The sequence below is a fragment of the Eutrigla gurnardus genome (assembly GCF_963514095.1).
Source record: "Eutrigla gurnardus genome assembly, chromosome: 8".
NCBI classification, from domain to species: Eukaryota; Metazoa; Chordata; class Actinopteri; order Perciformes; family Triglidae; genus Eutrigla; species Eutrigla gurnardus.
This window is the reverse complement of record NC_139922.1, coordinates 29,155,862-29,182,732: the sequence shown is the minus strand read 5'-3', so window position 1 is coordinate 29,182,732 and position 26,871 is coordinate 29,155,862. Positions and strand designations below refer to the sequence as shown.

Here is a 26,871-nt window from a genome sequence, read left to right as displayed (position 1 = left end):
CCTCGGAGGGATGGAGGGTCCATAAACCGTGTAAACAGGTCTTAACTGTTTTACACAAATTTGTTCAGGCGTCTCGCAGATTTAGCTTCTGTCAACGAAACCTCAACTTTGAGCAGTGAAACTAAAAATTGTAAATTGTGTATTTGACAATAACAAAGCTTGCATGTCTAAAACTAGTGGGGCTTTTTTGTTTGGGGGGGGTCTGTAACGTACAAGTACAAAGATAATTACCACCAAAAAAAGTACAAGTGAGGCTGATGGGAATATTTTGCAGGAATTTGGCCCCTGAATATTTTGTTTTACTGATGACTCCACTAAATGATGGATTAAAGTTATTACAGTTCATCCTCTGGGGACCATTAAGTTTCTCCATTCCGAATTTCCCAACAATCCACCCAGTGTAAACTTTAAAAAGAAAAATAACACTCAACTTTCCACCATGCTCGAGGAACAGTCATTAGTAGTTATCCTCTGGGGACCGTGATGTCTTTCAGGGCAACCCTCTGTTCATTGGTGAGATTATTTCAGTCTAGATGTGGTGAGAGTCTCTCTCGTGGATATAAAAGTATTTTATATGATTTAAGGTGTTTTCGCTAAAGTTAATTCTGTAGAATTTTACAAAAATACAATTTTTTTTGCAGCTAAGATGGTAGTTAAACCTCGTCTATCTGGCGGCCTCTACAAAAACATGTTCTTCTTCTTTTTATTGTTATTATTTGTATGTATTGTAGAAGGATCTTCAGAACTTGTTTGTCCCATTTTCTTCACCAGTTGATTTTTCCGTGTTTCCATGCATTCTACTGATTCAGTGTGATCACTTTTAACTTGAAATGTAGTGCACTCTATCTTGTCCTGATTATTTTATACTGATGAAGAGACTAAAGATGACTAAATAATGCAAATTCAGCCACTAATAAGCCCAGTAGCACTGCATCAGGTGAAAAAGTCATGGTTCTGTGAAATATATATATATATATATACCGGTATATATATATATATATATATATATATATATATATATATATATATATATATATGTATATATATATATATATGTATATATATATATATATATGTATATATATATATATATATATGTTTATATATATATCATATATATGATATGAGGAACCATTTGTGGGAATTTGGATTGTAAAAAAAAATCAAAAATAGTTTAGAATGATCTCAATTCAACCAAAATGTATTTTTGATGGCTGAACCTGGCAAATATAATAGATATCACCATGACAACTTCCTCAGTTGATCACTTCCATTAAAAAGTTTTCTGAAATGAAATGATTAAAAATGAAGATGATGCATTACCATATTAAATATGTGCTTAATGTGCATACATTCACAGAACAGAAATACATTTATTTAACATATTAGTCAGTTTTTTTACGTAGGGAATTTTATCTGTTTATCACTCCATAAATCAGAAAATACTGTCCACAACCATAGAAAAGAATTAATAAAATGCAATATAAATCAGCCTGTGAGTGATATATGAACAAACCAGTATGTAAAAAAAACCTTCAAAATATAGAAAGGAATTAAAATATTGTTTTTATCTATACAAGATAAAATCACGGTGACATTTAAATGTTGTTTTAAAGAACTGAACCAGGAACAAGGAAATAAAGCCAAAATCCCACCTGCTCTGACGTCCATATCTGGGTCAATGTTGCCCTCTAGTGGACAGATTGTGGAGCAGCAAATGCCTTCACACACCAATGAACCTTTTTAGAAATTAAAATGATCATTACAGCGTTAAGTCTCGGTTTTCAGGAGTAAAAATCCATGATAGCGATTTTTGGTGGAGTTTCATCAAAGTAGTATTTGTATAATGAGTTTATTTTGGGGGGATTAATCGATGACCATGTAACTTTTAATGCATGTGTGTGTGTGTGTGTGTGTGTGTGTGTGTGTGTAGGTTTCACCTAATCAAACAGAAAGTTTCAGAAAGTCGGCTTTTAGTTGGTTTTTAAATTCAGAGACACCTATTATCCGAAACGTCGAAGGCGGCGGATGAAAATAACTACTCTCTGCCTCGATATCGGAGATGGTATTTTATGTTGCCATGGCTACCGAGGCTATGAGAAGGAGTCCTCTCACCTATTATCCAGAAATGAAACGCTTCTGCCTGCCCGTCCTGCGGGAACCAAAGTCGTGTTAAAATAGGTTTTGGAATAATACATCACTTTTCTTCTGTTCGTTTTCAAGCGTCCGTCTGCTCGCATGCAGAGGATACACCTCGGTAATAGAGATCCAGATTCAGTGTCCCATTTAAAAATAAAAGGGGATGATAATTTATCATTTATCATCTTCAGTGGAATCGTATCACGATGAAATCGCATATCAAGATATTGTGATATATATAATTGTATTTATTTATAGAGATGTTTTTACTATAATAAAGGTCTGTACTGTAATCTGTAATGGGTTGAGCAAAACTGCCCTTTAATACTAATAATAACTAATAATTTAACTGCCAGTTCTGTTAATCATAGGGAAAAAAGGGCTAATAATAGTAATAGTAGCAGTGTGATGGAATGATAATAATAGCTGAAGTTATAATAGAAATAAAACTGTGGATGTAATAGAATAATAATAGCAGTTGTTGTAATAGAACCATCCATCATTTATCTGTAACCACTTATCCTGTTCAGGGTCGGGGGGGATATACGGGGTGAAGGCCGGGTCGTCCTGCACCCTGGACTTTGTGGACAGGTTCCAGTCCATCACAGGGATTACTTATAGACACAGACAGACAACCAGTCAGGCTCAGCATCACACCTACGCCTGTCTCTCTGCATCGGCCCTGTGATGGACTGGAACCTGTCCAGGATGTCAGCTGACCCTGAACAGGACTAAGTGATGTCCATGGCTATGGACTGTGACAGAAAACATGCAAACTCCACACAGAAGGCAGCAAAAACAGCAAAAAAAACAGCAAATTAACCTGTCCGGGTAACTTTATCAATGAATTTCCTGATCTCTTTTTCCAGTTCTCTCACTTAGTTTTGTAAAAAAGAAAAAAGACTATGTGCAGACATTTGGGTAAAGCTAAAAACATTTGTATGGAAGACCATTCCCACCACTGTCAGAAAAAAAGAGAAACATTCTCGAAATAATGACTTAGTATCTCAAAAATAATCACTTATCTCAAAATAATGACTTATTATCTGAAAATAATGACTTAGTATCTCAAAAATAATCACTCATCTCAAAATAATGACCTATTATCTCTAGATAATGACTAAGTATCTCAAAAATAATCACTTATCTCAAAATAATCACTTATTATCTCTAGATAATGACTTAGTATCTCAAAAATAATCACTTATCTCAAAATAATGACTTATCTCTAAATAATGACTAAGTATCTCAAAAATAATCACTTATCTCAAAATAATGAGTTATCTGTAAATAATGACTTAGTATCTCTAAATTATGACTTAGTATCTCAAAATAATTATTTATCTCAAAATAATGAAACTTTTCAAATGATTGACTTAGTATCTCAAAATAATTACACTAACTCATTATTTTCTCTTTTTCTCATATGTGCTGATTATCTAAAAATATTTAAATTTTTCATTGCTATCAGAGGTGTAGGTTTTTTTTTTTTTTTAAATATGCGAGTGAGCCTTCCTACCTACATAACACAATCTTTGACCTTCTTCCGGTTAGGCGACGCCGTGCGTCATGACGTCAGAAGCTGGGCGGGCGAACGGGCCGTGCGGCGGACGGAGCTCGGAGGAGGGCTGCCGCTCGCAGAACGTCCGTCGGCTCCAACAGTTTGCTCTCAGCCGAGTAAGTGTCAACTCTTATCTCCCGTTTGCTTTTTAAGGTGCGTTTTATTTAAGGGTGGGTTTTTTTGGAGGGGTGGGGTCAGCTCGCGCCTCTGTGTGACGTATGTGCTGCGCCTCCGTGTCGCGACCGAAAAGCAGTTAAGATATTTCATCGTATTAGCAGCAATGACACAGTTAACGAGAGGAGGGGGGGGGGCTGTCAACCGGCAACACCGACCGACCGGCAACCCAACTAACGTTCACACTGTTGGTGACGTAATTCCACAACACATTGTATTTGATTTAAGTCTAAAGAGCGTAAAGTACGTTACGTGTCACCGAAGTTATCTTTCGTAACCGGTCGCAGTGTTTCATCTCTCCTGGGGCGTCATCGCACGCGCGCGCCGGGGTTTTTTTTTTTTTGCTGCGGTCAATAAAACGACATAATAATTAAAACTCTGTTGTGTCATCGTTCTCAAACAGTAGGATAATAAACATTTTTTAATGTATTTTAAAATGCTAGTTGTTGTGGATGCTGGTGCAATTACAGTTTTATTTTATTTATTTTTTTGGTTAATTAATGAAACTTTCTTTCTCTCTTTATTTATTTATTTATTTATTATTATTATTTTTATAATTTTAGCCAAGTTGAAATGATAATTTCAGACTCAGCTAATGCAGTGTGATTGGTTAAAGACATATCCAGGCCGGTAATGATGGACATCTGAAGCCTGGCTACTTTAGAGAGGCGCTTATTTCTTCATCTTCTTTTTTCATCCTCACAGCCTTTTATCATCGTCTGGGAGACGGAGACAAAGATGTGCCAAGGAAGCATTTAGAGGATTTACACTTTTCTGTTCTTGTCCCTGTAGACCTGCAGGTTCTGGTCCAGCAGGTCCTCATCTCTGATCTGCGATGAAGGAAATCCACTCCGGCCTCACGATGAAGGTTTGTTTTCAACCACGTCCTCTTCCTTTCTGATCATCTCTGACCTTTTTTTTATTTTGCAACCTTGTGGTTTTTACTCTGCATGTATAGTGTGTGTGTGTGTGTGTGTGTGTGTGTGTGTGTGTGTGTGTGTGTGTGTGTGTGTGTGTGTGTGTGACACATCCAGACGGTTTGAAGTGTCTGTTGTGACATGATATACATCCACCTATATGTTCAGCACATACTCTCCTAAGTGGCTGAGAGCTCGACTGCCCCTTCAGGGCTGTGTGCTAACTCAGCCATTCATGTCTCACACCGGCAGTCAGACCACCACGATGACGCTGCTCCTCCTCCTCCTCCTCCTCCTCCTCCTCCTCCCCCTATTGGGAGCCGAGCTCAGCACTGAGACTCTTTGTACGAGTGTGATGTGTTTGCGTGTGTACACGTTTTTTGCGTGTGCACTTACAAAACAGAAACCTGGCGGTCTCTTAAAGAGGGGAGTCACCTCCTCTTCCTCCTCCTCCGCCTCCTCCATCTTCGGGTTGAAGATGCGCTTGTCCTGGATCAGATCGCTGGATTAACCGCGGTTTGATTAACCGTCACGGTGGCTGATTAATTAATTGGCCGTGTGAAAAAGGAAGCCAGGAGTTTCTCACAAACAAAGCTGCAGCGGCGACGCCGGCTTAGAAAGATTACATGAAGTGGATTATAGTTATACAATGTGCTGATTTCATGTATTTGACATATTAATACATAAAGGAAGACTTGAACGGTGTCTTTTTACATCAAATACAGTCAGGTGTGTGTGTCTAAATCAAGTTAAGCATGAATGAATGTCATCTTTGGTCTTAGATTTTGTGTATTTACATTGCAATCGGTTTCAAAATAACTTTTTAAAAACATTTGAATGATATAATCTTATGCTGTCATGCCATAATTTGCCACATCGCCTTTATTAGCTCTCAGAGGACCGGAGTAGATCCTGAAGCATGCACTAATTAAAAGAATCTTTGATTTTGAATCCTGAATTGAAAATCAAGGATTCGAACCTCCTGCAGGTTCACAGACGTGGCGGACAAACCGACCACAGATCCTGCAGAGACCCCCAGAGTAGAGTTCTTGGCAGCGGTACTGTAACCCTCCAGCAATATTGGCGACTGGGCAAGCTGGTGAGGGGTTCAGGTCTTTGTTGCCCCTCTAGAGTCCCTCCGGTTGGTCAGGGCAACGGGGACGGCTGTACATTCTAGTGAAACCAAGGGAACGAGGGAATCGGCCTTCATTTTTAATGCACATTAATATCATTGTGGTGAAACAAGCACGTCACATGACGCTAGATGTGAAATATTGTGTGAGTTTATGTGGAGTCTAAACAATCGGCATCATTCAGCTGTCAGCTAAAGGTCAGGGAGGGAAACGTCGTATCTCAGAGAGGAAACAGACTTTCTTCCTCTCTCGCTCTCTCCTTCCTCCTCCGCTGTGAGGTGTCATTCTGTCGCTTAATTTAGATGCGACATGTGGAAATCTTCTCTCTTATATCAACGTACAGAAGAGAGGCGGCGTGTCCTTTACCCGAGGACAGACGGGGTTTATTCTCCACAACCAAGGTGACATTCCTTTATAAAAGCTGTGGTTTCTAGGGGCAACGGGCTGGCTGCTTCCTCTGATCCCTTCCTGTTTGAAGACGGGGGGTCACATGGCGTCATGAGAGTTTTGCAATTCCAAAAAAGGAGAGCGAGGTTAACTTTAATTATTAATGGATAGGTTAGGAGATTTGACGATTTTTTCCTTCTGCACAAAAACAGCATCATTTTTAACCCTTTCAATATTTTAGTTTTTGTTTTTCATAAATCAGTTAAAGAACTAGAAAATGAGATCAGGAATTTAATTAATAAAGTTACCCAGATATTTTAATTGTTTCTTATTAGATCTGTGTCGGACAGAAACCTTTACAGCCAACAGTTACAATAATTCTGTTGACCCCCTCCTCGTAGTGAGATCTTCCAGACCAGAACCCCCCCCATACCGAGCCGTAGAGGTGTCCGGTTACCTGAGCTCAGAGATGGGGAACCGGAGAGTCATTTAAATAATGATTTATATCCGACTGCGTTAAGTTGTTCTCACCTGCTGGCACCACAAAACGGTCCAGGTGCCCTTTGACCTGATAACCTGACCCACACTCCCCCTTTCTCCTTCCTCCTGATGGTTGTTCACCTCGAACACAATCTCCGGTATGACATTTCAGCCGGCGTGGTGGCGGTGGTTTCCAGCCCGCTGACAGGCGATGATTCTCTGCCGGAGCTCGGTGGAATATGAGCAGCGTTGGCACGGCCGCCGCTTTAAACACCTACCGGGGTCAGTTAGCGACGCGGCTTTGCACGGCTTAAAATGTATTACATGCTCTCCTCATTCCTGCTGTCCAACACTGGAAACCCCCGTTAGGAGGCCGCCAGGCTTACGAGTAAACAGCACTGGAATCAGATCCCCACATTAGATCTGGACCAGGGTCAGTTCTGTGCACACGGTGAATTATTCATTAGGGACACTTGCTGTCGTGTTGAGCACCGATGTGGAGTTTGTTTTAACGTCTGTTAGGAAGGAAGGAAAGGAGGGAAGGAAGGAAAAACCTGTATCTTTATTCAGGTGATACTGATGAATATGTGGCACTAAAATCATGTCCATTATCATTATGAAGCAAGAAGACCATCAAAGGTGACCATTGAAGGAGATTAAGGTGACTGAATGAGCGACATGATAAAACAGACGGGCATAACGTGAGATGATTTACACATCGGTAACTTTGTTACAGCACTACTGAGCCAAACATCTAAATTCCTACACATAAAACAAGTTGGGGGGGGGATGAATCCGGCCCGTGTGCTCTCTGACCCCGAGGCGGCCATGTTGTTGGTTAGCTCAAAGCGCGGCGGCGGCCTAAACAACTCGCCGCTGTGTTTTCCAGAGGAGCCGGCGTGGAATAGAGCGCTCTTTGTTTCCTCTCCTCGCCACACACGGGGCCATCGCTGCTCTTTGTGCCTCTTTTCACTGAAGGACACACATCAATACGACGGGGAGCTAGGCCAGAGAGTTCCTGTGTGTGTGTGTGTGTGTGTGTGTGTCTGTGTGTGTGTGTGTGTGTGTGTGTGTGTGTGTGTGTGTGTGTGTTTGTGTGTGTGTGTGTGTGTGTGTGTGTGTGTGTGTGTGTGTGTGTTTTTAATCGGACAAAGACAGAAAAAAGGAAACCGATAAGAGAGACACTGCTGGAAATATCTCGTGTGGAAATGTGCGTTTGTCTGCAGCAACTTTGACCGATTGGAAACTGGACCGGTTTGTCATTGGCCAGCTGCGTGATGACATCACAGGCAGGAAACGGGAACAATCATTATTGTAGTGTGTGTGTGTGTGTGTGTGTGTGTGTGTGTGTGTGTGTGGGGCAGAGGGTAGCATGGTTGTGTCAGCTCTGAGAGGACTTCAGTACACTGCAGCGAGTGTGACGAGAGAACACGGCTCTTTGTATTGGAAAGAGGGAGAGAGGGATGGAGGGAGAGAGAGCGAAGGATGGAGAGGGAGGAGGGAGAGAGAGAGTGAGGGATGGAGGGAAAGAGCGAAGGATGGAGAGGGAGAGAGAGAGAGGGATGGAGAGGGAGAGGGTGAAAGAGTCCAGACCGGATCGGAGCCCCCCTGCTCCACGGTGTGGTTCAGCCTGGCGGCGGCGGGTTCAGTTCAGGTAACTGAATGACGGAGGTGAGGCGGGTAGTTCCCCTGACGAGAGCCCAACGCCCTGTTGTGCCAGAAGAACCCCACGGGGAGGCCCCGCTGCCCTCAGCTTTCCAGGAAACAACATCTCCTCCTTCATGTGCAGACAGAAAAAAAAAAGAAAGATGTGCTTGTTAAACTTACCTGAATACACCGCTTCTTCAACGTATACTTAATCTTAAACATGTCCGCTATCTAATAAAGCCGTTTCTGATTGTATTTCATCTCTCAGACCTTCTGGGAAAAGAGCTCTCATCACGCTGTGAAACCCAAATACCAAAGAACGGATAAAAAAACACTCAAAAAGGGGAACAACAAGTGTGTTGGTTGTGAAGAAAACGCTGAGTCATCTGAGATTAACCCCACAGAGAGAATCAAACCAACATCACAGAAGAGTTAGAACAAACTCCTTCCTGTCTGCCTTCCTTCCTTCCTGCCTTCCTTCCTCCCTCCCTTCCTTCCTTCCTGCCTTCCTTCCTCCCTCCCTTCCTTCCTGTCTGCCTTCCTTCCTGCCTTCCTAACAGACGTTAAAACAAACTCCACATCAGTGCTCAACATTCACAACCCTAATGAATAATTCACTCTGTGCACAGAACTGACCCTGGTCCAGATCTAAGGCCTTCTTACTTCTCTGCCTTCCTTCCTTCTTTCCTTCCTTCATTTCTTCCTTCCTTCCTCACTTCCTGTCTTCCTTCTTTCCTTCCTTCCTTCCTTCCTTCCTTCCTTCCTTCCTTCCTCACTTCCGGTCTTCCTTCCTTCTTTCCTGCCTTCCTTCCTAACTTCCCTCCTGTCTGCCTTCCTTCCTTCCTTTCTTCCTTCCTTCCTCACTTCCTGCCTTCCTTCCTTCCTTCCTTCCTTCCTCCCTTCCTGTCTTCCTTCCTTCCTTCTTTCCTGCCTTCCTTCCTGTCTTCCCTCCTGTCTGCCTTCCTTCCTCCCTTCTTTCCTGCCTTGCTTCCTTCCTTCCTTTCTTCCTTCCTTCCTCACTTCCTGTCTGCCTTCCTTCCTTCCTTTTTTCCATCTTGTTTAAATGAAGCAAAGACGTTGGTAGGTCATAAAAGTATTTATTGCGACATTAATTTTTTACATGCCCTTAAAGGTACATGTAATCCCTCGTCCTCCTCCTAAAACACACCTAATCTTCTTGTCTCGTCTCATCTTGCAAATCTTTCCAAAAACACGCACTCGCTCAGGGCTCGACATTAACGCTCGAAAAAAAGCCAAATGTCATCTTTTATGCCGGAGCGATATTCAGCACAAATATATCCGATGGGAGATGAAATGACAAATGGTGAGCGTGGGCTGTTCCGCTGAGCTTTTCACCGTCTCTCCAAAGACAATGGGAGCCGGACGACTGAATGGAACGAGCTGCAGAGCTTAGGACAAGGGGGTGTGTGTGTGTGTGTGTGTAGTGTGTGTAGTGTAGTGTAATGTGTAGTGTGTAGTGTGTGTGTGTGTGTGTGTGCATGAGCGAGGATGACACAGTTCCAGAGAAGCCATTGTCCTCGTGGTCATATGCGATTCACCTTTTGACAGTATTTTGACAATTCTGCGAAAACGTGCTGACTCACCGAGGACAGACACCGACACCCGATAATCACCGGAAATATACATCCGTACGAAATACATCCATCAGTAATACATCCATAAGTAATACATCCATCAGTAATACATCCATCAGTAATACATCCATAAGTAATACATCCATAAGTAATACATCCATAAGTAATACCTCCATAAGTAATACCTCCGTACGAAATACATCCGCATCTCTTTCGCATACTGTTTTAGTATAAATGGGTTCCTCTCATGTACGGAGGAGAACTAACTGTGGTTCTGCAGTGTTTCTGTGGAACGTTGTTGTGATTTGGGTCAGAACGGGACGATCGTCACACAAAGACCCATCTGGTCTGCTGTTGCGTCATCGCCTCATCGACGGTGGTACGACGAGCCCCGCTTCAATTAAACGGATATGCAGGACACACACACACACACACACACACACACACACACACACACAGAGCCTGACAATAAACCATTGTCCTCTAAAGGGCTCCCGAAAGAGGATTTAGGTTTCAACATAAAAAACGTAGGCAATCATGAAAACATCCAATCCAACGCTGGGATCATCCCAGGATGAAGATGGGGATTTACAGACACAGAGAGGGGGGGGCTTCGGCTTCAGGACCGGATTAACTTCGGGTTACCCCTCCACTCGCCAGCTCCAAAACAACCGCTCCATCATAATCAATTACACTTCCACTGAAAATACCAGCCTGTGTCCGGGGGCAGCCATGCATGCCTGATCAAGTGTGTGTAGTTGATTGTGATAGGAAGGAAGGAAGGAAGGAAGGAAGGAAGGAAGGAAGGAAGGAGACATCTAGAATGATATTCATTAAATGAAGTGATGCTCAGTCACGTTAAATAAGAATGTTTATATTCAGTTCTGTGGTGATGTTAAACTAATTAAATTGCCTTATTTTCAGTACAAGCAGATTTACTTCATATTGTGTTTCATAAAAGATATGTTTAGTTGAGTATTTTAATAACTTCGGTGTTATAATTTTCCACCATTATTTCAGTATTGTTTAACATATCATTTAATTTCAAATGCAAGCAGCTGTAATCGGTCAAATAAATACTAGCTTGAGGCTGTGTGATTATTATTAGTACTTTAATAACTGCGTACAGCAGGTGACTGAACCTGCTCGCTCTCTCTCTCTGTGTGTGTGTGTGTGTGTGTGTGTGTGTGTGTGTGTGTGTGTGTGTGTGTGTGTGTGTGTGTGTGTGTGTGTGTGTGTTGTGTGTGTGTGTGTGTGTGTGTGTGTGTGTGTGTGTGTGTGTGTGTGTGTGTGTCTGACCTGACAGTGCAGCTGCAGGGATACACTTTGAGCGTGTCGCCGTCCCTCCCCAGGGTGCCGAATGTTCCCGCCTCCCTTGTTCTGCTGCTCTCAATGGGAGCAGTTATTGATGCTGCAGGGAAGCCCGGCCTGCATCATGCCTGTCTGTCTGTGTGTCTGCCTGTCTGTCTGCCTGTCTGTCTCTGAGGTGATCGCTCTTCCGCCAATAAGGTTCCTTCTCGAGGACGACGGCTCGTATGTTTTGTGTCACACGATATGCCACATGTTCTGCTCAGTATGTGTGCAGCTGGCAGTGAGAATGATTATTGATTTGTGAACGCAATGACGTACGTAATCTTATTCTCTCTCTCTCTCTCTCTCTCTCTCTCTCTCTCTCTCTCTCTCTCTCTCTCTCTCTCTCTCTCTCTCTCAGGTGATCCACGACAGTGAGTCCCGCTAGACCGACAGTTGGGCTGATGGTAGGTGGGTTCTTCTTTTTCTTCTTCTTCGTCTTCTTCTTCTCCTCCTCCTCCTTCTTCTCCTCCTTCTTCTTCATCTTCTTCTCCTCCTTCTTCTTCTTCTTCGTCTTCTTCTCCTCCTCCTTCTTCTTCTCCTCCTCCTTCTTCTCCTCCTTCTTCTTCGTCTTCTTCTCCTCCTTCTTCTTCGTCTTCTTCTCCTCCTCCTCCTTCTTCTTCCTCTCCTCCTCCTCCTCCTCCTCCTCCTCCTCCTCCTTCTCTCTCCTCCAGGCTGTTGTTGCTGTGTTTGGCCTGCATGTACCTGCTTACATTCATATTCATTTTTGGGGGGATTTTTGTCAAACGCGTTGTTCAGAGGCTTATTTACTAACGAGGTAAAGTCTAGACACTCTACTGTTTTACAATCCGTACATAGACTCGATACGCAGCGCAGAGTCCGTGGATGCGAGCCAAGGCAATCAACGAGGTTATCAATAACAATGAGGCCACTGACATGGCAACCCAGCGGGGTTGGGAGGGTCACTTTAAAACGCATCACAATATTGATACTTGGAGTAATATCACTTGATTACTTTCCGTTACTTTTGGATTAATACCAAATATGCATATAAAGAGGTTTATTCGTGGGAGTTGGTTGCAAACACAATGTGATTTTAACAGTTTAAATGTACTTCTGTCATGATCACATATTTGAAAAAATATTTAAAAAAACAAGTATAGAAATATATTCCATGACTAATTCAGAGAATCTATTTATGCTATTAAAAAAGAAAGTTATTTATAAATCTCTATGCTTTCTAGTTTATTTTCTGTATTCATTTTGACATGTTTGTGAATCCAAAAAGAAATCTAAATGCTTGCATGCAATTTGCAATTTCTGAAAAAAACTGTAGTCTGAGTCCAATAAAACTACATTTCCCAGTCGTGGGTTAATACTTAGGTATTATAGTCTTTCCCGTTGATGATAAGGAGTCCTAACAGAAATGAAAACTGCTGGACAAAGTGAGCTTTGAAAGACCTGAGTGGTGACATTTGTAAGTGACTTATAGTTTTGCTGTGGAGGCTTTCAGGGGGGGGGGGGGGGGGCGGGGGGGGGGGGCTGCAAGTGTCCCCTCATATTTCACACACTGATTTAGTTCCTTCCATGCAGATGAAGGCCGTCCAGCCTGCAGGACTGTTTAGCATGCATTCACGCATGAAGATGCCAATGAGTTAAAAATGTGTGATTTGTGTTGTCACTGGATCTCGGCATCGTTCCAGCCCTCTCATGTTGCATCTCCTCTCTCTCTGTGATAGACCAGCATGGCTTCTTGTTCCTGAATCAAAGCTGCATGCTCCCTCTCTGGACTCGGACCTCCACTGGGCCGATCCAACCCTCCCATCAGACTCTCCCATCTACTCTCCTCTGCTGTCCTCTGCTCTTTTTCTAGCCTGCTCTCCTTCAGTCCTGGTCCTGGTCCTGGTCTGACCCTCCGGGCATGTCTTACAGATAGTGTAAGCCGACTAGTTTGATTGGATAATTCCTCCCTCGGCAGGGCTCACATGCAGCAGGGGAGAGGACAGTGAAAGGGAGCCAGAGGGGGCGGGCCCCAGTTCAGGTGGCGGAGCTAGACGAGGGTCAGGGGGGTCAGGAGGCCCGGGGTTGAAGAGAGGCCTCGTCCCAGTCTGAGCACCCCTCCTTCAGTAAGATGAGCCAGAACGCCAGGGAGGGCATGGGGGGTTCTTGGCCAGGGACTGAAGCAGCTGTTCCAGCAGCAGCGTAGACGCCTCTCCCTCTCTCGCTCCACCATCCCCTCTTCTTCTTCTCCTTCATCCTCCTCCTCCTCGTCTTCCTCTGTAGTGTCAGCAGGCGGCACCTCCTCCCCCTCCGCCCCCGAGGATGCCTTGGGGCCCCGCCGCCATCGCAAATCTGACCACCTGTCTGCTCCTGTGGTTCCCTCCGCAGCTGGCCGGGGCTCGGGCGCCCACCGCCGCCGCCACCTGCACGATGAGACGCTGGGACCGAGCCTGCAGAGCCGCCGCAGCAAAGGGTCCGGGGTCGGGATCCGGGAGCGGCGACCCGCGACCCTCTCCTGAGAGGCAGCCCCCAGGCCCCGCACCGCCGCCACACCCACGACCCCCAGCAGCACACCAGCCGGCCGCGCTCCTCGTCCACCACGGACGCCACGGCGCCCAGCAGCCCCACGCCCGGGTACACGGGGGGCGATGTGGTGCTGTCGTCGGGGGTACCAGTCCACGGAGGAGACGGACCGGGGTAAGAGACCTGAATCATGTCGTCACTACTACTCTGTTACCCTTTAATGGGGTCAGGCCTCCAATCAAAGGCTCAGATTCACCTTGCTGCTGATGCAACATTCCTGTTTGTGAGCTGAAGGTCTGCAAGACTCGTGCATGCACGTATAAATACACACGGGGTTATACGGGGTTTGAAAAGTGCTTGGATTTAGAATAAAGTGCTTGAAAGTGCTTGAATTGTATGTTCTATGTGATGACATATATGATATAACAGAGATAAGAAGATCTCCATATTTGAGGGACTGAAAACGGGAGAAAAAAAGATTATATTGATACAAATATGTAGTTTACCACAGCTGGAAGGTGCTGGAAAAGCATTGAAATGCACCTTCAAATGCTTGAAAAGTGCTTGTAGGAACCCTGATATTATGCTTGGAGAAACATCTATTTATGTCGTACTTTTGAAGCCTGTTTGAAATGCGTTTCTTTGCCATATAAGTGGTTTGTGAAGCTCAGGTTTTTGTTTTTGTAATGTGTGTTTAATGCCATTCAACGTGTTCTGCCGTTTCCATAATGGGGGAAACAAACAGCAGATTTTTCTGTCAGTATTGGTTTCTCCCAGACTGCATTTCGCCCCTTCCGCCACCAGAGGGTGCTGTCCGATCAGCTAACCCTGCTTGTGAGCAGCCCGGTTCATGTGGAGTTGTGTTTGCTGTGAGCTCATGTTTGTTTGCAGACTAAACCTGTAAGCCGGGACCCGTACCGGTGCAGCACAGACGGGAGCGATGATTGGCTGTAAGTCCACTAGAGGGGGGCGCTGAAGTCTAGACCAGTAGGCGTTCACATCCAATTTAACTTGACAGCTTCAATCTGGGTGCTACATTTAAAATATACTCCTCCTCCCCCCTTTTTTTTCTGCAAAATCGAGTATCCTTCAGTCCTGACCTGGGATCAGAACCAGACCTCTAGTGTGCTCCAGTAGTCCTTCTGCTGTGATAGACCCACCATCAGACCTGTCTGTGGTCTGACGTGATGATGATGATGATGATGATGATGATCCACCTTTACAACACAGTCACAATCACGGCAACGCGGCATTGTCATTGAGGTCATCCGAGCGGTCCGCCGTGGTTACCCTGAAACTTGCTGCTCCCCAGAACTACGCCCTGCTAGGGTTGCCATGGTAACAGCGTTGTTCTGACCTTGGAGGTGTGTGTGTGTGTGTGTGTGAGAGAGACATCCCCTGCTGCCGGCGGAGGGAGAGGGGGTGTGTAGCTCGTCTAAATGTGGACGGTTCCTTTCTTTCCCTCGTCTCTTTTTCTCAGCAATTATTTATTTATTTATTATCTTTTTGTCCCCCCCCCCCCCACCCCCCCCCCCCCTCTGAGCTCCCCTCCTCTTTTTTTTTTTTCTTCCTCTTTCTTTTCCCCTGTCCCCCTCCCTGTGGCCCTGGAGGTAGTTAGTATAGACAGTCAGCTGGTCACTCCTCCTCCTTTACCTCCTCCTCGCTCCCTCCTCTTCGCTCCACCCTTCCTCTCACCGACAGGAAGCAGGAGGCAACCTTGCCTCGTCCTCGATGAGTGAGAGCTGAGCACCGGCTGCATGCTGTGTGAGAGAGAGGGTGTGTGTGTGTGTGTGTGTGTGTGTGTGTGAATGGAAGTAGTAGTGTGTGTTACTAGAAAATCATTTGTGCATCACATGTGGTGTGAGACTGCAGACACTCAGGGGGGGGGGGGGGGGGGGGGTGGGGGGGGATCTCTGTGAACATGAGTAGAGGGAAACACAGCTGAGCTGTCTTCATCTGCTTGCTCGCCCTCCCTTTCTCATCTCTCTCTCTCCCTCTCTCTCTCTCTCCCTCCTCACTCGTGTTTGCGTAGCAGCCGAGAGCGGCGGCGTGGACTAGAGATGCGTGTGTGCTCGTGGCTGTTTGAAGAGGAGGGTAGCGTGTGTGTGCCTTCAGTGTGTGTGTGTGTGTGAATGCAGACTGTACTATGTGAGGCGTTTTTTGGATTTCGGCAGAGAGAGAGAGAGAGAGAGAGAGAGAGAGAGAGGGGGAGCAGAACGGGGGGACTCCGGCTCGGCTGTGAGTTCGTCCGTCGGTCAGGATGGTGCAGCGCTTCAGTCTGCGTAGACAGTACTCCAAGGTAAGCTGTTTAAAAAACCCACACCTGGTTCTCCCCGTCTCCGTTCTGCAGATATGCTTCCATCTCTGAGTTATAGCTGTTTACAGGGTTGGTACGGGTGCTGGAAATCCTTGGAAACACTTGAATGTTAGTGTGGTGTTTTCAAGGTTTGGAAAGTGCTTGGATGTAGAATAAAGGTCTTGAAATGTGTGTTGTATGTGATGACATCTATGATAGAACAGAGAAAAGAAGATCTCCATATTTGAGGGACTGAAAACAGCATTTTGTGACATTTCTTTATGAAAAATGACTTTTGATGATGAACAGATGATGAAAATAGTTGGTGATTATATTTCTGTGGATCTGTTAGTGGAATTAGTTTTCCTTTCATTTGTGGTCCTTCTGTAAAAAGCTGTCTCCAAACATCATGTTGGTTGTTTAGAGGACAATAACATCTCATTTAATGTGATGAACAAGTGACATAATAAGTAGACTGAATACTGACCATTGGATTGGTACAAATATGGAGTTTACCACAGCTGGAAGGGGCTGGAAAAGCATGGAAATGCACCTTGAAAATGCTTGAAAGTGCTTGAATTCGACTTTGGAAAAGGTGTAGAACCCTGTGTTTTGGTATTTTGTGTGTTTTTCGGCTGCTCGATCAGCACTTTTGCCGTCTTTTCATCAGTTGCAGAAACGACGTCCTCTAGTTCATCAGCTCCAGTCGACAGCTGGTGGGAGAGCCGTGTTTGAACAGCTCCTGCATATTAACTTTAGCTGCTTTCGAGTGCACGGACGCTTTTCCTCCCCGAGCCTCCCGTTCACGTTTGAAGCAGATCGATGAGTCTTTGCACTGTATTATCTCGTTGACTCTCGTTAAACAGTAACTCACGTTGCAGCAGCAGCGATCGGGTCGTCATGGGAAGTAATTATCCCATAATATAAATGTTATGCTTGGTTGTTGCTGATTGCGGGAGAGTGTAAGACTCATTTGCAATAAAGGGGAGCGAGTTTAGTGCTCCGCCGCTCTCCGTGAGTTGGATGAATCTCTCCCTCCGCTGGTAAGAGAGGAGTAGTAGAAGAGGAGCTGCATTAAAAGTCAGCATTAGGTCTGTTAAGAGCCAGCTGCTGCTCAAGCCTCTGGGATTATTTACACAATCTAGCTGCTGATTAATTGATCGGCTGAATACATCCCTGTTCATCTTCAGTGCTGCTGCTGGAGGTTCATATGCCCACATGGGGAGAGGAAGGGAGACTCAGACCGGAAGGCTTGAACCCAGACCGGTGCAGATGAGACGGAGACTGATCCAGTCTGAGTAGAAACAGATCGAGGGAGTGCTTCATGTCTAATGGCTGGAGGATAGAAGAAGAGAGGAGGTGGAAGGGAAGGAGTGGAGGGAGAACAGAGCTTTAGGGGTGCTGAGCACCCAAGAATCCCCCTTTTTTTTTTTTTTTTTTTTTTAACAAAAAACTGTACATTTTAACGTTATTTTATCATTCCCACATTTGGGAATGAAGAACATCGGACTTTTAGGGTTCGGGGAAATCACTGTGACTGGAAATCTTACTTTAATAAGCAAAAAATCAACTGAAATTGTATTAAAATGAAAAGATAATGAGGTATAAGGGTGGGAGAGAAAGTGGATCATACCATACCATGACACAGTTGGAGGGGGTCTTTATATTATATATTTAATATTAAACCAAATAATAAAGCTTGTCAAACACGGACTTACATTTAAAAATAACAACAAGCCTGAGTTTAACTAAAGCACCCCTGAAAACGGGCTGGATCCGCCTGTGGGCTCCAGTCTGGAGGGATATGAGCTCTGAGGTTTAGAACAGAAGCCGAGCCTCGAGGCGAGTCTCCTCCTCACACCATCCCATCCTTACGTGAGAAGCTGTGTTTGTCTTTGAGAACAACAACCTCCTCCTCCTCTTCCTCCTCTTCCTCCTCCTCCAGGGCCTGTCTGGACGTGACCTCCACATGTCCACCTGTCTTCCTGCTCATCCTTTTGTCTATCACGAAGAGAATAAGGGGAATCATACGGCGTATGCCGACTAAAACTGTAGATTCTATCAGCAGTCTTTTAGATTAAATGCATATTTTTTTTTATGTATTTTGAGCTCAGTATCTTATGCAGTGCAACACAATTTCACATGTCACTTATTCCTTACCCGTAGCCTGCCTTCATATTAGTTTAACTTCTGAAAATCAACTCGAGTACATTGCTTGACATAGTTTAAAAAACAAACAAAAGAAAAACAGTGAAATAAGAATACGTGCCAGAAACAGGTTTGTTGGTTACATAATGTGTAGAGGAAAAGTACTGAATCACACAAAAAACACATTTAGTTTTTTCTTTCTTTTTTTTTGCTTGACTTGGATTGAACACTTAAAATAATTGTAAGTCAGGTTCATTAATTAATTAAAAGTGTTATTGCTCATTAAATCGAAGATAAATAGAAAGAAAACGCATGCTGGTTTGTTGAAGAAATTAGTAAGTAGATAAAATTAATTAATTAATTGCAGAAACTTTGACTTTGAACGCGTCGCTGAAACGACAAAAATCCAGCAAATGTATATATCCAATTAATACGATGGCGTATCGGGGGGGGGGGGGGGGTCCTTAGGGTGATGATGTTGATGATGTTGATGGTTATTGTTGGTTTTATTCATATGAGAATTGTCATCTTTGGGTTGGGCTAAGATGCTAGTGGTAGCTTTCACTTGTCGTCATAGCAACAGCAAATATCCGGTGTTAGTGGGAACCAAGCAACGGGTTTACTTCCTCTATGAGCTACACCCCTTTCACCTCCGTTTTTTTTCTTTTCTCTCTCTATGGTGGCCCGAATACGCCGTCGTAAATGAATCACTTATTTTATTATTTTTAGAGGGGCTAAAGTCATAAAATATGATGACAGACGTCCGAAGCTTTAATCCAAAAGGAAGCTTTCATGTAAACAAAGCTTTAGCACCGATCACCCTCCGGAGTTTCAATCGACTCTCCGCGGCCGGATGATGAAGCACGTGTTCTCTGGTTTCCCCGGAGGTGATGTCATCCTGCCTGATGTTTGCTAACCCAGCAGCCCGGAGGTGAATGTGTGTGAGCGGCGGTGTGTTCAGGGCACCGTCGTGACTCGCAGTTCACAGCCGTCCACAGTCAGAACGAGAGGAGGAAGAGCTCTGTGGCTTGTGGTTGTACTGACTTTCAGGGAAGCAGCAGAAAAAAACAAAAACAAAGTTTCAGATGTGTTAATCTCACGTAACCGGGTAGTACACACACACACACACACACACACACACACACACCCCTCCCTGTCTTTGCTCATTACTCTTCTACCACAAAACTCCTTTTTTTTATGACAAGTGTAAATATCGCCTCGTCTGCTTTTCATGCTGCTGTGTTTGTGCGGTAGATGTGAATTGTAATTAAGTCTGTGTGTGTGTGTGTGTGTGTGTGTGTGTGTGTGTGTGAGTGTGTGAGTGTGTGTGTGTGTGTGTGAGTGTGTGTGTGTGTGTGTGTGTGTGTGTGTGTGTGTGTGTGTGTGTGTGTGTGTGTGTGTGAGTGTGTGTGTGTGTGTGTGAGTGAGTGAGTGTGTGTGTGTGTGTGTGTGAGTGTGTGTGTGTGTGTGTGTGTGTGTGTGTGTGTGAGTGTGTGTGTGTGTGTGAGTGTGTGTGTGAGTGTGTGTGTGAGTGTGTGTGTGAGTGTGTGTGTGTGTGTGTGTGTGTGTGTGTGTGTGTGTGTGTGTGTGAGTGTGTGTGTGTGTGTGTGTGTGTGTGTGTGTGTGTGTGTGAGTGTGTGTGTGAGTGTGTGTGTGTGTGTGTGTGTGTGTGAGTGTGTGTGTGTGTGTGTGTGTGTGTGTGTGTGTGTGTGTGTGTGTGTGTGTGTGTGTGTGTGTGTGTGTGAGTGTGTGTGTGTGTGTGTGTGTGTGTGTGTGTGTGTGTGTGTGTGTGTGTGTGTGTGAGTGTGTGTGTGTGTGTGTGTGAGTGTGTGTGTGTGTGTGAGTGTGTGTGTGAGTGTGTGTGTGAGTGTGTGTGTGAGTGTGTGTGTGAGTGTGTGTGTGTGTGTCACTGATTCAGAAGAACTAACACCATCATCGACTGAATCAAACACAATGGATCTCCTGTTCTTTACGCTCCTTACTTACATTACTTGTAGGTTGTTTGTATATGTCCCGTATTTTTACCCTTTTTTAAATCTTATTTAGTTTATGTAGCCCCATATGACACATTTGTCTCAAAGGGGGGATTTCTAGTCTGTATAAAAGTATACGACACCTTCCCTCGTTAGAACCTCGATTAGAATGAAGAAATCTCCTCTAAAACCCCCTCAGGCTCTCAATGGTGGAAAACATGGAAGAAACCTCAGGAACAGATACAGAATGTATTTTTCTTCTGTAAAATAGTGAAATTAAAGGAATAACACTCGATTTTACAAGATTACATTTGAACACACCACGGCAACATTCTAATTAACCCCGGCCTTATTACTGAATAGAGCTTGAATGCATCAGTTAATCAATGGCTTAGTTTATTAGCTCTCCTCCCGATTTCATATAAGTGATAATCTGATATGGGATCAGTGCGTAGACCCCCCCATGATGGTTAGACGTTGATGTAACTCTGGTCTGTAACGTTGTTTACTTGCTGCGACCATTTCTTTTCCTCGCTCTCCTCCCTCTCATCCGTGTCCAGCGCTCACAGTGTAGGCCGTCTCCATGGTAACAGGGCGATGTTCAAAGAAGGGTCACGGCACCGGCTTTACTCGGCTGAATGCTCACAGGTTCACTGTCGGCCCGTCCGATGGAATAACAACCTCTATGAGCAGGCAAAAACAAACAAAATGCAGAATTTGTCTTCGTAATTAACCGTTTTTTTTCTTTCTTTTCTGTGTCAAGTATTTCAAATATCAGAAGGCGGGCTCGGATGGCACCCTCATCGCTCAGATCTGGGTGCCAAAGGGGGAAGATTTTTTTTTGTTCCTCTTGCTCTCCTCCTCACACACACATTCAAATGCAGTGAGCGACGCACACAGAGAGTTGTGAGTCGGCGGAGAAACGGACTTCGACGTTCTTCATGCTTTCCACTTCAAAGACAAACATGCAATTCAAACGGTTTGTTGTTGTGCCACGTAAAGATCCGGAGGGCAGCCTCCAATCGAATCTACTGTGTGTGTGTGTGTGTGTGTGTGTGTGTGTGTGTGTTTGAACTCGCCACCCAACTGTTTGTGCTCCCTTTGAAGTGGCGCCCCGGCCAGCTTTAATTAGGCTGCTGAATATTCATATGTGATTATACATATAGGCCGACGCCCTCATCCGGTGCTGGTTAGTATTAGCATCACAACGATGTGTGTGTGTGTGTGTGTGTGTCTGTGTGTGTGTGCGTGTGAGTGTGTGTGTCTGTGTGTGAGTGAGACACCATCAAGGCGGGTGTTACAGAAAGTGCTAAAAGAAGGGCTCAAAAGAGAGAGAGAGGGGTGGAGGAATGTTTGAAAGATAAGTAGGAAGGTGTGTGTGTGTGTGTGTGTGTGTGTGTGTGTGTGTGTGTGTGTGTGTGTGTGTGTGTGTGTGTGTGTGTGTGTGTGTGTGTGTGTGTGTGTGTGTGTGTGTGTGTGTGTGTGTGTGTGTGTTCGTGTGTGTGTGTGTGTGTGTGTGTTCGTGTGTGTTCGTGTGTGTTCGTGTGTGTGTGTGTGTGTGTTGAGGGTGGATGTGCAGAGTCACAGGGAGATAAAGCCGTGAGTTTTGAAGCCTCTCTTCCGTCTGTCAGGTTTTGTAGGTTTTTCTAATCTGGTCTGAGTGAAGGAAGGAGGCTCTGCTGAGGCTCCGCCTGCTTCTCCACTGCTATTAATAGACGGACGTCGGTCAAGTTCACTTGTCAAGGGCATTTTTTAATTAATTCATATAATCGTGGTGAAAGAGGGAAAGATCTGAGGGTTTATTTGCTGCGTAGATGAATATTCTCGCCCCCCTTGAGACGTAGTTTTATTTATTACATGATACTTTAATAGTACTTATAATGCACTTACATCCTGAATGGATATGTCTGTGTGTGTGTGTGTGTGTGTCTGTGTGTCTGTGTGTGTGTGTGTGTGTGCATTTAAGTGTACATGTCAGCAGTGAGTCACTATCGGTCATTCTTTTGTGTATTTATTTTTGGCCTGCAGCTGGTCCTTCCTCTTTGGGGCTGCTGGTGTGTGTGTGTGTGTGTGTGTGTGTGTGTGTGTGTGTGTGTGTGTGTGTGTGTGTGTGTGTGTGTGTGTGTGTGTGTGTGTGTGTGTGTGTGTGTGTGTGTGTGTGTGTGTGTGTGTGTGTGTGTGTGTGTGTGTGTGTGTGGGGACATTAATGCGGGCATGCACGTGCATGGATGCTGTTTTCTCAGCCGTCGCAGGATCGCCACACACTCGGTCCACTGAGGATGTTCGACCTTTGACCCCACCCGTCTGTTCTTCTGCTTCCACCGCTCGCTCACGTCGAGGCAGCTGTCACTCCTCTGAGAAAAGTGACTCCCACGTGCACATTTTTTTTTATGAAAACATTTTCCTTCTCTTCACTCAGAGGTCAGGAGATTTGTTTTCAAAGGGAAATTGCAGCGCAGAGAAAACCGGGGGCGCTGCCACTCCCCGACTCCCTCCCTATCATCGGTGTGATTCTGATGAATTATGGATGAGGCTGTATAGACCGCTGAGCTCAGCTCTGCTCCACTGACCCACTTACAACACACACACACACACACACACACACACACACAATTCAAATCTGATCACAACCTCCAGGGTAATGTCGTCATATTTTGTCCCCTCTAATAACCAGAACCGTTCCTCTCGTCTCGCCGGCAGGAATCCCAGGAATCTTTTAGATTTGTTTCCCATCAGAACGTTTGTTTACATGCGTTTTATTTCATGACTTTTCTCATCATCTCTTCTCAAAAATCTCCTGTCTTGAAATATCAATATCCTCCGTCCATTTCCTCCCCGTCAGCGGTACCCGGCGTGGCCTCGATGCACGTCTGGTCTGGATGATGTCACGCGGCGGGCTGCGTGTCTGTCGGGAATGAAAGAATGCAAATAAAAGATTTAGGGTTTAACCTCGTCAGGAAATGTGCAACTCACCGACAGACGGGAAGGTCACAGATTCAGTCTGTGGACATACAGCCCACTGTAGCATAGTTTGTGCTCTAGCACCCCCTGGTGGATTAAAGGTGTAGATGGTTGTAATTTATTGATTATATTATTATGTTTTTAATTGGTATGATAATCATTCCAGGAATATAAATTCACAGAGCATACGTGTTATAAGTGGATTAGATTGTGTAGATGTGTTTACTGTGTTCAAGTCAATAATTAGAGTTTGAAATGGGAAAGTGGGCGTGGTCATCTTCAACTCCATCCATGTGGATGGATGAAAGCAGATTTTGTTGCATTTGCAATGCGTGTATTCATATTTTCTTTTGCAACAATAATAAGTTAGTGAGGGTGTTTTAGCAGACGTTCGTTGCCAGATCTCACGAGTGTGTCGCCCATTCAGAGAAAGTTAATTTCCTCCTGATTAGTTTGATTTTGTTTGTTTCTGAAAAATACCGTTTCAGTGTCAGATGTGTGACTGTGCAGCACATCAACTGTATCATACAAATAGGAATTGGTTTGGAAGATTTGAAGGAAAAAGATTTCATTCTATTTAAATCCAAAATAGATCAATATCGCGAGGCAGTGCTCGAAATTCACTTTTTTCCTCAGTGTCCCACAACTTGTCCCTGAATTTTACTTTGTATTGTCCCGGATAAAACCGACAGATTCTCATATTTAATGACTTTGCAAATGACACGCCCATTTCGAAAGTTTGTTTTGACATTTTCTTCCAGTCCTGGGACTGGAATTGTCCCAGATATTATATCTCCGTGTCCCAGTAGCTCATGTTTCTGTTCCCCGGGACAACGGGCTTATTTCCAGCCTTGTCGTGAGGTGACTGACGCTTCCCACCACGAGAAGAATAAATGGGTCCATTATTTTTTAATGTGGTGATGATGGAGCGAGAGAATCAGGTTTTAGGGGGCGGGGCAGCAGAGACACAGGAAGCTGACACTGAGAGGGGCGGAGTCTGATCCGGTCTCCGTTCTGATCCTGACTGATGATTGTTGAGAGCTCAGTTGTATCTTCAGAACGCGAGACCGTTAGATAATCTGATTCAGGTTCCATCATTAACAGCTGTCGAGGGATGATGAGAGCTTCCTATTCGCCCAAAACACAAACCTCATTACCCCCCCGTCATTCACACGGCTTCAGTGTTGCTGAGAACTTCCCAATGAGTCTGAAAGTCAGAGTGGGGTCACCGCGGGTTCACAGTGAGGGTCCGACTGGAGGAAACAAGAACAAGCCGAGGAGGAGGCCAGATCAAATAATCTTTCAGGGCCAAAAGAAAAGAAAAGAAGCTGGGACTGTTTGTTCTAGATTCTTCATCTTCCTGCTTGTTGAATAGGCTGGCAGCGTGTTTGGGTTCGGCCCCGTGGAATTCTGGGTATTGTACTGCTGCGAGGACCCTTTTTTCTGTTTCCACGTTGCGTAACCAGAGTACAAACAGAAGCAGCGCCAACAAATACCAATTTGTTTTCAACCACGTACACCCAACTCTGGTTTCCCGTCACGTGCACATGCACGTGCACACGCACGTGCACACGCACGTGCACGCTTTGTCCACACCGTCTCGTACACAGTTCACGCCTCACCTGCACGTTCATGTACGAACGCTGGGAAAAAGGTTTGAATCCGACCGAAACTGGAGTTTTCAGTTTTTCAAGGCAAGTAAATAATAATTACATAACGACGTTTTTAAAAATGTAAATAACTAGTAAGTATGATACCAGTGCATGTGTGTACGGTGTAAACACCACATCCCTGTGTGTGTGTGTGTTTGTGTGTGTGCACGTGATCACATCCCTGGTCATATTGTCCACCTATTTAACTATTCAATTAAATATGCCCCAAAAAATTACAAATAAATGTCTTCATATTTTTATATCAAAATGGAATATTATTTTTCTTCCTGAAAAAAACAAAACAAAAATATGACGCATGCTTACATCAGCCAGTACCGACCAATCAAATCATGACATCCATCCATCCATCAGTCACTTCCATCAGAGAAGCTTGTGAACGATCAAAAGAAATCAGTTGTAAATATGTTTCAGCTCAACGTTGAAGACGTTCATTATAAGGATTCTGTTATTTTACAGTATTTTTTTGTATTTCTTTATTTGTTATTGAGTAAGAAACATCTTCCAAAATGTTCAGCGTGTTTTATTCCAGGCCGAGATCTGTGCCGATAAAGGCCAACCTATTTATTGATCTAGCAATTAAACATATTCTACTCTATTATTGTTATATTTTACTGTACAACCAGCTGTTCCTGCCACGGATCAGCTGGTTGGATCAGAGTAGTTCAAGGACCGTTTACAGGTTTATGTTCTGTGTCCAGGCAAGGAATCATTAGTTTGTGTTGTTTTTCTGCCTCTTGCAGATTGCCAGTATTGGATTTGGCTGCTGAGACATTTTCACGCTCTCTGACCTCGCCAGTCATAATGGTCTCTGTGTATAATGTGCCCAGTTGATTATACTGGAGCTTAGACGAGGAGAGGGGGGTCATGGTTGTCTTCTTCTTCTTCTCTCGGGCTTGAATTCCCTCCGAGTCCGTGCAGACAAAGCTCTCGCTCTTCTGCCCGTTACGTAACATCTCACACCCCCCAGAACCCCAAAACCACGTCAGGGTTTACATCACGTGGACTTCACAACACACAGATAAGCAGAATTAAGTAAGTGAGTTTTCAGAGCCCCGTCCTCCTTTTGTCTTCGGGATTCTTCCCGAATGTTCTGGCTGTGCAGAACCGGGCTCTGACCTCCGCGTGACAATGAGAATTATGGGTTATTTTGTTGTTGGAAAATCCTGCATGTATATCATCATTTCTCGTTATCCCTTGATATGACTACAAACACATCAGAAGGTTTAAAACAACAATATTTGACTCGCAAATCGCCACATATTCTCTAAAATATCTCTCATAAATATATTTATTTCTAAATGTCTGATTTTCAACAGCAGTACCCACATTTGTTCTTTTTTGCATGTAACACATTAGTTTCCATGTGTCATTCTTAACTTTCCATAACGAAGAGGAAGCTGTGCAACTAGTTGTGTCATCGTCATCCACTAAGGTCCTCAATTTGTTTGCATCAGCCGCATGAGAAAATGTTATTGAACGAATTTATGAAGAGAGCGGGGGAGTAAACGTTTACTTTAGTTGTGTGTAGGAAAATGTTTTAAAAAGTTAGTGAGACAATAAACAATTAACAACACATTTAATAAGACAAATTAAATCCGCTAAAAAGACATGAGCATTTTTGCATTATATATATATATATATAGATACTGTATACACACACATTTTTATATTTTTTCATATATATATATATATATATATATTTTCTCATTCTGTGTTCCCATTCATTGCAACAGGGGACCCTATAGATCACATACTGCTGTGGTAGCCTCGGGTCCTGCTGCCGGGTGTGTCGTATAACTAGATAAGTGTTCCAGCGCTGGATTGGCCACATACATCACCAGTTCAGCAGGTCAACATGCGTTAAAAGTGTGTGTGTGTGTGTGTGTGTGTGTGTGTGTGTGTGTGTGTGTGTGTGTGTGTGTGTGTGTGTGTGTGTGTGTGTGTGTGTGTGTG

The 26,871-nt window shown here is 44.2% G+C and overlaps 1 protein-coding gene and 1 long non-coding RNA gene across 6 annotated transcripts in view; both read left to right on the top strand.

Moving 5' to 3' along the window:
• LOC311017233 overlaps window positions 1–13,905 on the top strand; it is a 33,013-nt gene extending 19,108 nt beyond the window's left edge. The window contains exons 2-5 of one of the 5 annotated variants that reach the window (XR_014597610.1): window positions 3,694–3,816; window positions 4,667–4,742; window positions 11,745–11,790; window positions 13,733–13,905. This is a non-coding gene — a long non-coding RNA (uncharacterized lncRNA). Of the gene's footprint in view, window positions 1–3,693; window positions 3,817–4,666; window positions 4,743–11,744; window positions 11,795–13,083; window positions 13,510–13,627 lie in introns of those variants that run through there. The other 4 variants (XR_014597611.1, XR_014597612.1, XR_014597613.1 and 1 more) reach the window with 4 other exon arrangements.
• tmcc1a (transmembrane and coiled-coil domain family 1a) overlaps window positions 13,461–26,871 on the top strand; it is a 29,662-nt gene continuing 16,251 nt past the window's right edge. The window contains 4 exon segments of the mRNA XM_084015443.1: window positions 13,461–13,502; window positions 13,504–13,842; window positions 13,845–14,009; window positions 14,011–14,040. Coding sequence (XP_083871569.1) covers window positions 13,476–13,502; window positions 13,504–13,842; window positions 13,845–14,009; window positions 14,011–14,040 — 561 coding nt within the window. The 5' untranslated portion in view covers window positions 13,461–13,475.